Source organism: Heloderma suspectum, chromosome 1, assembly GCF_057233095.1.
Source record: "Heloderma suspectum isolate Gila_16-S chromosome 1, 16-S_ref, whole genome shotgun sequence".
Classification (NCBI taxonomy): Eukaryota; Metazoa; Chordata; class Lepidosauria; order Squamata; family Helodermatidae; genus Heloderma; species Heloderma suspectum.
In genome coordinates this window covers 377,602,319-377,614,878 of record NC_139458.1, presented here as the reverse complement: position 1 = coordinate 377,614,878, position 12,560 = coordinate 377,602,319, and the positions used below count along the sequence as shown (strand labels likewise).

The 12,560-nt window shown below is 43.4% G+C and overlaps 1 protein-coding gene across 7 annotated transcripts in view; it reads left to right on the top strand.

Moving 5' to 3' along the window:
• EIF2AK2 (eukaryotic translation initiation factor 2 alpha kinase 2) overlaps nt 1-3,122 on the top strand; it is a 46,983-nt gene extending 43,861 nt beyond the window's left edge. For 3 of the 7 annotated variants that reach the window (XM_084828335.1, XM_084828336.1, XM_084828337.1), the window contains exons 15-16: nt 1,645-1,707; nt 1,802-2,008. In XM_084828335.1, the coding sequence (XP_084684461.1) occupies nt 1,645-1,707; nt 1,802-1,909 (171 nt within the window). In that variant the 3' untranslated portion in view covers nt 1,910-2,008. The other 4 variants (XR_014786822.1, XM_084828334.1, XM_084828339.1 and 1 more) reach the window with 4 other exon arrangements.
• Nucleotides 3,123-12,560: the final 9,438 nt, after the last annotated feature.

Sequence of the window (12,560 nt, the reverse complement as noted above, 5' to 3'; positions counted from 1 at the left end):
GACTATATGATAAAATGAGAGTGGGACCTAGAACTATGAGGGCTTGCAATCTGCATGTATAGAATTATGCCCCAACTCCTGCTGAATTCTGCTCTCTTCCAAATAGTAGTCTGATTCAAGGGTGTGAAGAGGCATTGCATATCTCACAGCCCAACGTTCTGCCCCATATGTGGCTAGACTTGATATCTGCCTGAATCCTGTCCTTTGTTATTAAGTAAGCCTCATATGCCAAATATTGAACTTTCTTACCTATGAAATATCCCATTTGCAAACTCCTCCAGTAATCAGGTATTTTGCTCACTTGGTTAATGAATGTGAGCAGCGGCTTGTTGCTTCCTTCTGTTGCTAGCTGTCACATATACATAAGGATTACAAGAGCAGTGAGTGGGATTGGTGAACATACGCAAATATTATGGCAAAAAAGTAAAGTGGGGTGGAAAACTGCGCAAATTCCAAGGCAGAACAGTTAAACAGAGGCAAAAATTGCATAAATGTCATGCCGGAGAAGTACAAAGAAATCCAAAATTGTGCAGATTTCAAGACAGAGCAGTAAAATGGAGGCAAAATTTGCTGCTACAAGCCTCTTAATGACTTCTTTTACCCTCAGGCCAAATTTCCTAAACTTCCACCCTAGCCAAATATACTCACGACAAGGTCCAGCTCTTGGGTACAGACTTCGATTCCCAAAGCTCATCCTGTTGTATTTCTGGCTACCTGGTCAGTTTATCTGAATTTTTACTGCCTGCTTGTTTAACCTTCTTCTGGCAAGATCTTGGCATAACACATCCACCTGGCATAACACAGCCACCTGCTCCCTTCTCCTGATCTTCACCAGCCACTTGTGGTTATCCCACAGAGAAGGAGTAGCCTAATATCCAGGCCTTAGCTATTCAGCTTTCTCCTAGTTCTTCTGGAACACCACCCACCAGCCAGCAGACCTTCTCCCGGCTTAACTTAAGTAAGTTACCAACTAACTTAACTCTCAACTGCCAACTCCTTAACTGTCATTTCCCAATGGCTCTTTTCCACCTAGTTAGAATCCCCAGCCAATCAGAATTGAATTTATCTGATCCAGGCCCCATATAACAATATTCAAAGCGATTGTTCCTTTCTCCCCTTTCAGAATGTCACTAAGCAACTACCACACAGGCCTTTGACAGTAACATGACAAGGCCTCAGGCCTACTCAGATATATTGTAGCCTCACAGAGGCCACATAAACAAGACATGACAGTTATATATAGGGCATTTCTTCACACCAGGGGTGGAGGAGAGCAGGATAATAAAATGTAGGATGGTCTAACACTTCAAACTGTTTATGGTAAATGCTATCTATGCTTCCAAAAGAATCCAGGCTCTGATTTGAAAGTGGGCTCCTTTATCCTTTGTGGGTTTCTCATGCTGGTTTCTCATGCTACCCTACTCACTGCAGGGTGGTGAGTATTCCATTCCTCTGTAGACATTAGAGCCATGCAAGGAGACAGTATTATGCATGCATACTCACACCTATTCCTTTATCCCACTTACAAACATGGGAGGCATTCAGTTTCCAAAATTAGGCAGATGTTTGTCTACCTCAGAATTGATGAAATGGTGTCATCAGAAGTATTGTGTCAATTAAATGTACTGTATGATTTTTTTTTAGGAGTGGTCGAACATCAGAGATGGCAACCTTCCACAGATGTTCAATGAGACATTTCCAGGAGAGGTATATGCAGTAAAGCATTTTCATGGATTGTCATAGGTTTCATGGGTTGTCTTCATTGTATTTTTTTAAAAACATATTATTTCTTTGTTTACAGGCATCCCAAATAAAGGAACTGCTTTCGATAGACCCATCTGAAAGACCATCACTCGTTAAACTTTTGCAGTTTTTAAGCCATCAGCTATACAGCCCACATACTTGTTAGCTAAAATCTGTAAACACACAATTGCAGCATTTTGGTCCATAGCTGGTTGTTCCTTTTGCAGTCATTAATGTCTGAAATCTCATTCAAATCAAAGTGTGGCAGGCAGTGACACAAATGGCTTCGGCCATTTAAATCTGAAGGATTTCCTTTTCCTGTATGCTTTCTGTAGCCTTTGAGATCTGCTGAGGATGCTGTCATGGAGGCAAAACTTGTGTGAAAAGTCAGAACATCTGTGGCATAATAAGAGACATTCTCAGTGATGTCTTCCGGGTTATGGAACTCTCTCTGTTTGGAAGCTTGCGTGAGCCTTGCTGTAATTCAGCAAGACCTTTTTATTTGGACTTGCTTATCACTTCCTGACTGTTAGAGCAATATGACAATGGAACCAATTCCCTAGGGAGGTGGTGGGCTCTCCCACACTGGAGGTGTTCAAGACGAGGCTGGACAGCCATCTGTCAGGGATGCTCTGACTTGGATTCCTGCATTGAGCAGGGGGTTGGACTCGATGGCCTTGTAGGCCCCTTCCAACCCTACTATTCTATGATTCTATGACAGCAGGCTGTGATGAAGGGAACCCTGATGTTGTTGCCTCTGGGTTCTTTTAAAAACTTAAAATGGGTTTCCTACGCTGCCATAATTTCTTTTGTTTTTTTTTAAACACCCTACCCACCGAGAAATTGATATCTAAATAGGACATTTTTAAAGTGAATGAACTGGGATAAACGTCTTGTATTGTTATAGTAACTAGTCCAATCAGGCAGGGATACAGAGATTCTCAAATGCACTTTATACTGCAGAATTTACACAGACGTAGAGCCACAACACAACCTTGACCTCCCACAACATTAGTGTCTTCTATCACCTGCCTAATGTATCCAAATTTCAGCCTCTTACCATTTATTTGCTTTCAGAGAACCTCCCCCAACCCCGAATATTTTATTCTGGGCATAAAATACCCCAGGATCTATTGTTTTTTTTGCCACTGAGATGTCTTTATGTCCCCCAAACAAGGAAAGTTGGGGGGGGGTATAAAATGAGCAATGTTTGGGGGGGTATAAAATGTCCCCATGGGTCTAGGACCTTTGGCATAAACAGTGGGATCGGACTGGAGAACATTCACTTCACCAGAGACAGATTTGTTACAGGGTTAGAAAAATACCCCCAAGAGCAAAAACTTTATTCTTAGTGATAATAAAGTTTTACCTAAAGATTTACTTTGACAGTTTAATGCTTTTCTAATATTTTGAGTTTCAGTCATACTTCTGACCCTACACATTTCAGGTTGTGAGATGTTTTTTCATCCCAGGATACATTGGAAATTGGCTTGAGATAGTAAAATGCCCCCATGAACACATTTGTGTATATTTTTTACAAATTTTGGGTGATTACTATCAATTTATAGTAGTCATGGCCAGTGTGGTGTTAGATCTATGAGAGTATTAATACTTTTACTATGTTGTGTTGGAAGAGATTTCTTCAGAGGATGAAACTGCTACATGCTGTCCCTCTTGGGTAACTGATTTCAGTTCATCTGTACAGGGTTTTGGTTGCTCATTACTCTGAAAAAAAGACTAGTTTTTTGCTTTTGCTTTGCTTTAACAGCCATTTATTTTTATTAATCCTTATATACTGTTGATGGTTGTGAGAAAGTATTTTTGATGATGGCCTTTCCATTGTTTCAGTTATGTTGTTGTTAGTCACAGTACAGATAGGATCTGTTGTTTTCTTTTCTGCCTATTACAGTGAAATCTTTTTATAGAGGAACTGTTGCTCAGTTCATCTTGACCTATACAGGACTTACCTGCTCTATCTGGGCTGTGTCTCCCAGGTGATTTGTGAACTTCCATACGCATACATTTTCTACCTGGTGTGCAACTGGAAACCAGAAATGAAATATTTTGGCCCTCCCTGGTGCTAAGCTCCTGCAGCATGTATTTCTGTAGGGGAAGTCAGCCCTCTCCAACCTGATGCTTTCCAGATATGTTGGACTACAAGTCCCATCACCAGTTGCCAGTATGACTGTTGATGAGAATTGTAATCTAACACCTCTGAAGGGCACCAGGCTGGGGAAGACAGGAGCGAGTCATGTAAAGTCATAGTGCAGGAACTTTGCACTAGGTTTATTTCCTGCTGCCGTTTTCATACTAGATGGAAGCTGGAAGGTGCTATCAGTGACCAGACTTTGATGCTTGGGAATCACATAGCCAGTAGTGTAGTGGCAAATGCAGAAGTACAGGGTCCCTTCGTGACAGCCACAGCCACGCCCCTTCACAGCCACGCCCCTTCTAAGATGGTACAACCTTGTAAGATATACAGCCTTCAACTGGGATCCAAAAACAGTGCAGCCGAGAGTAAGGCAGGGATATTTCAATTGGATGTCTGAGAAAAAATGCAGGGATGCTAATCTTTTTCACCCACTCACTCACAAACATTGTAGGGTTTCAAAATATGATACTCTATGGAAGCTTTCCTGTCTCAACTTGGCCCTTATGGGCAGATCCCTTCTCATTTAAGCAGCCCCCTTGCACACTCCCTTAGCGCCCCAACATTACCCATTAGCCTCTTAAGCTCCTTCATGATCTCTCTCCCATCATGCAACAGAAACATCCACGAAGCCAGCTGGATTGAACCACACACACACACACACACACTTTCTTTCTCCTCTCCCCCCAACTGATATTTTTCTGTTTCCATTTCCTCTACCAGGGTTTGTTTGCCCAGATACACGCCAACCTTGTACCAAAAAGTGTAGCTGACCAAGCAGGTTGCATTTGGCATTTCTGCTTACTGTAGAAATTAATGTTCAAGAATTAACAGTGCAATCCAATGGGTCTTTATTTCAAATTAAATTTACAGAGATCTTGGGAAGGCAGCTAAGGCTGCAGTCCTACGCACACTTTCCTGGGAGAAATCCCAATTGGCAATGGAACATAGGGGGACTGACTTCTGAGTAAACATGCATAGGATTGTGTGATAAATCCTAAAAACTGGCACAAACCAGCCACCTGCCCTGTCCCATAAGTAAATAATGGTGGCAGCAGTACCCCCCCCCCATTGCTGCTATGGCCAGCAGCAGTGGCAGCCCTAAACGGGTGGCTGGTGTTGGAGGAGATGAGGGCAGTGCCAGGCATGGAGCAGGGATGGGCGAAGCCAAGAGCTGAGGGGGGGGGCGAGAGGAGGCTGCGGAGCTCTCTCAGGCTCCCTCTCTCACTCACTCGCTTGCTTTGCCTGGCCAGCAGCCAAGAGGCAGCTGCCCACGCTCCCTCCTCCTTCCCTAGCAGACTGCAACCTACCCAGCTGGGGGCTGGCTTCAAAAAAAACTGCTGGAGCGACACCCCAGCACGACCCGCCACCACTACACTGCTGCACGTAGCTCTTCCCTTTTTAATTCCCTCCTCAAAACTTTTTTACATCTTTAAGCCTCTATAGCTTCACGTCAGAGCTGTGTATACTCGGTGCTTAAAAACCACCACCCCTCCCCCAATGTTTTGCTCAAAACACCTTAAGTAATGTACCAAGAGGCCGAATCTTGTAACTTGTATAAATCATACAAATGTACATACACTTGACTATTTCTAGGCCTATCAACCAACTGAAGAAGTTTTAATTTATTAATCATCTGCCGAAGGAATCTGTTAAATAGATTTGCTTATTACCAAAACTTCAGTATAGGTATCTTTTTGAGATATTTATTTATTTACATAATAATAAAGGAACCCAAGGCGGCTTACATGATCCTCCTCCTCTCCATTTTATCCTCACAACAACAACCCTGTGAGGTAGGTTGGGCTGAGAGTCTGTAGCCCAAGGTCACCCAGTGAGCTTCCATGGCCGAGGGGACTAGAACCTGGATCTCCTGGCTTCCAGTCCAACACTCTCACCACTACACCACTCTGGCTGTCCTGAAGGATGAAGGATGTGAATAAGATACCAAGAAGTTAGAGCTTGGGCTACACAGTAAAGCTGATTACTAGTAGGATCAAAACAAAAAAAGCATAACTAAAGTTACTTCCACAAGATAAGGAGACAGCCACTAACTTAGATTACTTAAAGGGCTAGACAAATTCTTGGAGGATAAGACTATTAATGCATCTTTTGTTGTTGTTGTTGTTGTTCAGTCGTTCAGTCGTGTACGACTCTTGGTGACCCCATGGACCATAGCGCGCCAGGCCTTCCTGTCCTGCGCTCTCTCCCGGAGCGTGCTCAAGTTCATATTCATTGCATCGGTGATGCTATCTAGCCATCTCATCCTCTGCCACCCCCTTCTCCTTTTGCCTTCAGTCTTTCCCAGCATCAGGGTCTTTTCCAGAGAGTTTTCTCTTCGCATTAGGTGGCCAAAATATTGGAGCTTCAGCTTCAGTATCTGTCCTTCCAGTGAGCACTCAGGGTTGATTTCCTTTAGGATTGACTGATTTGACCTCCTTACAGTCCAGGGGACTCGTAAGAGTCTTCTCCAGCACCACAGTTCGAAAGCATCCATTCTTCGGCGCTCAGCCTTCCTTATAGTCCAGCTCTCACAGCCATACATTACTACTGGGAAAACCATAGCTTTGATTAGACGGACCTTTGTCGGCATGGTGATGTCTTTGCTTCTTACTATGCTGTCTAGGTTTGCCATAGCTAATGCATCTTATTAATTAATGCATCTTAGCCTTATCCTAATAGCTGAATGGAAACTCCATAAGCCTGGGAAAGGTGAGGAAGGGGTTTATTTTCCAAGCCTTGGACTGGCTCAGAAAAGTTGGAATGCAGAGTTAAAAATGTTATTGAGAGCTGTTTAAACCTTTAAAAGTTTGTTAGAAAGTATTTTTTAAAGATCCTTTAAATCAGTTGTTATATAGAACGTGAACATATGGTAGATCGCATGACAAAACACTTTACACAGTAAAATTTGTCGATTGCAGTCAGGACTGCAAAGGTCAGAACTGAAAGTAGCGTAGGAGCTCAGTGCCAGATAGGACCATAATGTTTCTATTCAAGCTACAGATTTCAAGTAGATGTTGTATGTTTCTGGAAGTTTTCAAATTAGGTGTGAGAGCATTTCAAACAGCCCAAATGAGCAGTTAAGACTCCCTGGGGTCAGTGGGAAGACAAATGAGTACATTTGCATGCATTACACATGGATAAAATTGCCCTTCTAGGAATGCCAGTTGGCATTTTACATTTTAGAAAGAAATAGTTCTGCCTTTGTGGTGAGAGACCATTGATCCTCTTTCTCCAAAGAATCGTTGTTGCAGAGACTTCACAGATCCCTTCACTGTCACCGTTATTTCCAAAGTTATTGCACATAGTGCCATGGGCAACCCCTCCGCCAGTTTTACCCTCCTGAAGAACAATGGCTTAATGGAAAACATTATTTCAGACTAGTTAACTTGATATCTCTAAATTCAAGCACTTGCACAAGATCATGAACAACGCTGATACCTGAAGGCAGGAGGTCTAGGGCAGTATACCTCTCAGTGGAGAAAAAACTCACTGCGAACTGATCCATATGTGGTGTTAAGATCAACTGTTTTTTGTTCCATTTCCAGAGGAAAGCTAGTCTATTGCAGCAAAACCAACACAGTATTTTGGCACCTTAAAGCAACCTTCCCTTTCCTGGCACCCTGCAGATGTTTTGGACTACAACTCCCATCAGCCCCAGCCAGTATCACCATTGGTCGGGAATGCTGGGAGCTGTAGTCCAAAACATCTGCAGGATGCCAGGTTGGGGGAGGCTCCCTTAAGAATTAAGTGTGGTCCATTTCATCAGATGCATGAATTATTTAGAGTTTTAGATGTATATATACAGAACACGTGGAGGGTGGGGGAAAGAATTGTAAACCAGTCAGAAAATGCAGCATGTACTGACAGTGACAATCTGTATTATTAACAGTAATAATTCACAAAACAGTTGCTGCTGCTAATGCAAATATCCTGACACTAGGTAAGCCAGTGAACACCTGTGTTAAAAATCCTTTTACCTGATTTGAGCTGCTTATGACAGAACTGAATCTGTTGATGAATTCTAACTCAGTAGTCTGTTGTGGATATTGCTGCTTATGATAGTGCTTCCAGAGTTGTAGTGGGGACAAATAGTACTTTGGCAACACTATTGCGGGTCTTTCCTATTTACATTGGATCTTCCGCCTTGGTCAGTTTTGGAATCTTCTTGTCTGGTTCCTCTAAATACAAGGATGAATAGGTTTCCTCTCACGGTGTCTAGTGTTAGAGATGTGTGACATATAATGTCACATCAATTACACTTTGATCGATTTTCTCATGATAAAGTCTCATGACTTTATGGGGTAATCCAGATCTAAAAATTGGTAAAAAAAATGTTTTCATGGTGAATGTGGACAGATAAGGCAATTTTTCTTTCGATCCACAGGTGGGTCCCAATGATGAGTTCTTGCCGTTTTCTATCCTGCATGCCAAATGCCATTCTGCCATAGCTGGCAAATTGTAATACTTGAATTGCAGCATTTGTTAGTATCTAGGTTTGGCCCTGCTGCTTTTACAGCATCAGAGTATCCGTCATTACTGGAAGTACTTACTGAGGCTGGTCAGGCAAAGAGACCCAAGATCCATGTCTATAAATATTTGTTATTGGTAGGGATGTACGAAACACTTACCTGGCTCCGCACCGGGGCATCCGCGGTGGGGGGGGGGAGGCTCTCTGTCCCTCCCCCTGGAATCCTCCCTGGCCGGCTCCGCTCTGTGGCAGCTCCGCAGAGCTGCCAGCCGGGGCCAGGCGCAGCCGGAGTTCCGGCCGTGGCCGGGCTGCTGCGGCCGCAAATGGCGGCTGTTGTAGCGGCCGCCATTTGCATCCTTGCAGGCAGCTGTGATAGGCTATGTAAGTATTTATGTAGCCTGTCATGGCAGAGCAGAGACGCAAATGGCGGCTGCTATGCCATTTGTGCCCCTGGTCTTTGCCATGATAAGTTACGTAAGTATTTACATAGCCTATCACAGCAAAGACCAGGGGCACAAATGGCGGCCACTACGCCATTTGCGTGGCTGCCTTTACCGTGATAGGCTATGTAAATACTTATGTAGCCTATCGCGGCAAAGAGCAGGGGCACAAATGGCGTAGCAGCCGCCATTTGCATCCCTGCTCTTTGCCGTGATAGGCTACCTAAATACTTAGCCTATCACTGCGGCCCGCAAGGACGCAAACGGCAGCTGCTACGATAGCTGCCATTTGCGGCTGCAGCAGCTGGGCAGTGGCCAGCTGGGAGACTAGCTGCCGCTGCCGCCTCTGCCCCAGGTAAGCTCCCTCCCCGGGGGGATTCCACAGGGGGCAGGAGGCCATTCCACCATAGATTCCGGGGGCCCGGGTTCTTTAGAACTCACTGGAGTCCATGGAAGAATTCTCGTGACATCCCTAGTTATTGGTGAATATATACATGTTTCTAAGCAGAATGGAATAGGGAATTGGAGTGTCCCATTTTCCCTAATCAATGAATTGCCACTTTGGAGTCTATACCTACAGCGTCTATGGATCTTAGACTGCATCTTATTCAGTAAAAGGTTTTGTGTCTGTTGGACACCACAACATCTCTTGAATAAGGGTTGTCTAATTCAGCTAATTGCTGGTAGTCCAGTGTAGGTAATTCTTCCTTGAAATATGTGTTTTGGCAATGTCCGGTAGTTGTTTCTTTTGGGGGAAGAGGTTATCATGTGGATAAATTTTGTACTGGAATAGTCTTGAACATTTGCTGGTGTATGTGGCCCTTTAAATTATCTACCTGCTTCTTGGAAATTAACGAATGGGCAATGTAAATGGATTCTCTGAACCCTTTTGACAGCTAAAAGACTGATACTACAACACTGGAAGGATGAATGCTCACCTTCTATCATGGCATGGACCGAGGACCTTAAAATACTTTTAATATTTGAGCAGGTGGTGTATAGACTTCAGTTTCAAATGGGTACTTACTTTGATATCTGGTCCACTTTTGTTGAAGCTTATTTTTTAAAAAGACACACACACACACACACACACACTATTACAGGTCCTAATAATGCCACCCAGAACATCGGGTTCATTTCACTTGCTCATTTTCCAATGTGATATATGCTACCATCTGTCAGCAATGCTCTTCTGCATTCTACATAGGGCATCCAGGCCAGTCTCTGAAGAAAACATGCATTTTTATCACACTACATGTGTTAGTTGGCTTACCTAGTGCCAAGATGTTTGTGTTATCCTCAGGAACTGTTTTGTGAATGGCCACTGTTAATGTGATTGTTGCTGTCAGTACTTCCTACACTTAAATTTCTTTCTGACCTGAGTGTTTACAGTTCTTTCCTCACCCACCCAGCCATACCTGAAACTCAAGATAATACTTCATGCATCTGATGAAGTGGACTGTAGTCCATGAAGGCTTATGCTAGAATAAATTTGTTAGTCTTTAACATGTCAGAAGACCCTTTGTTCTTTTTTAGTTTTGATGGGGGGTCCTGCAACAGAACATTGCCATGGATGGGGGAGTCCTGAGCCCTGTGACGGAGGAAATGAAAAGAACGAAAGTTGGCATCAAAAACAAGAGTCCCTGCTCTTAAGGTGGGGCTTACTTCATGTGCCTTTTTTCAACATTTACAAGTGAAACCATTCTGCAGGCAAGTCAGTGGAGCATGAGGCCTAGATATGTAGAGAACAGCTTAGTCTACCCCTCTGCAGATGCATCTATATTTGGACCGATATTGAGTGTTAATGTACACAATACATTTTTCTTGGAGATGGTTTTAGGAACATCAACAGGACCAGTCTGAAAAAATGTCTTGAAGTCAAACAAGTCTTATGAGCAAAAGATGTTCAAAAAGTGCTTACAGTTAAAGAGGATGGCTGCTGTGCATGTGAAAGTAACATGAATGGTGGCATCTATCTAGGCTGTGCAGCAAAAATTGTTTGGAAAGATATTTTGAATACCTAGGGTTTAGGTCTTTTAACGATTCAACTGTGCAAACATATACATGGGAGGTCCCACTGATCTCAGTGGGACTTACCATCTCCTTTTGGGCCATTTGAGTATCTCTTTAGGATGATTTACAAAATTTCTGTATGCATACAGCCTCCACCTGCAATATTCACCTGGAAGTGAAATATCTTTTCATTAAGCTCTTATAATAACAGCATTCTGCAGTTTGAGGCCCCAGTCCACATTTTCAGTTCCACCATCCAACGCTACACAAAGATGGCAACTTGGGAAAGCACTTGGTTGGGATTCTTGGCCAAACCTAATCTATGCTAGTATGCCATTAATTTGAATTCTTTCATGTAAGTATCTGCTGACCACTTAATTGTGTTAAATCATAGACATTAGAAGCATGTTAGGTATTAAGTTCTAATTTTGTTTTTACTGGAATTGTATTTCTTAACATCTTGAAAATTAATGTTGCTATTGTTTTAGTATGCATCGCTTATGTTACTGCCTTCATGTATAGTTACTTTTATCAACCCTAGTAAATTGTGTTTATAAACAAAATTGCTGGATTGCTCATTTCCTTAGGGAACATCTTTCTAGAGGAAATATCTGCTCAGCAGTAATGCTCCCCTTAGAACGTAGCCGTAATGGGGCTTGCTTGCCTTCAGAAAGGTCTGGCCATGGACTTGAACCTTAGCTCCCTTCTGGTCTCTATCCTGGAAATACCTGCCCCAATCCACAATTAATAATGTAGATCACAACAGTGATTATTTACTAGGACTACTTGCTGCTAAAACCAGCATTCTCCAGGTACACAGCTAGCAGTAGTCTGGCAAGTGGCTCAGTATCAGATTGTCTGGGACAGTGGGCACTTAGGGAATTTTGAGTGTGTGACATCATTAGCCATTATCACAGAATCATAGGGTTGGAAGGGGCCTACAAGGCCATCGCGTCCAACCCCCTGCTCATTGTAGGAAGCCTGATTCCCAGGCGGTCTCCCATCCAAGTACTAACCAGGGCTGACCCTGCTTAGCTTCTGAGATCAGGCGCATCCAGCCCTTTGCTCGTGTCATGGGCACTCACAAAATAGCTGACATGGTGGGGCAGGAGAGGGGGGTCGCCCATTCATAGAATGGCTGCCATGATGGGCATGGGGCCAGGCACAAAACACCCATTTCCCAGAAGGCAAAGTGGTGAGGCTGAAATAAAACTTTTCCCAAGAACCTAAGTACAAGGCAAAGGTGGAATCTGAGCTCCAAAACAAAACACACTTTTGAACCTAGTTTTCTGCTCCAACACCATTTCACAGAAAGCATATTGATGAGACAAGTAACTTGGCCAAGAAACTGAGGACAAGGCAGTGGTGAGGTCTGAGCCCCAAATGCCAAGTCACAAATTTACTCTCACAAACCAGAAAATACTCAGTTCACAGAAGGCAAACTGATGGTGCTCATAAACATACACACAGGCAAAATGTGCACACACCACACAAAAAGCAGGCAAAACACTCCCCCTTCTCTCTCACTCTTACTCTTCCTTGAGCCCCACAGGATGCTCCCTAAAACTCTCAGCTTACTTTTTTTCTGGGAGGCCGGGCTGCAGCCACTTGCCATTTTTATTTTCTAAGAATGCCTCTGGGATTCACATGGGGTTTAGAGGGAGTCCTGGATATAAAGATGCTGGAGTTGGGCACTTAACTTTGCAGCATGCCAGTCTCCCAGTTTAAGGAGAGAAAAAACATC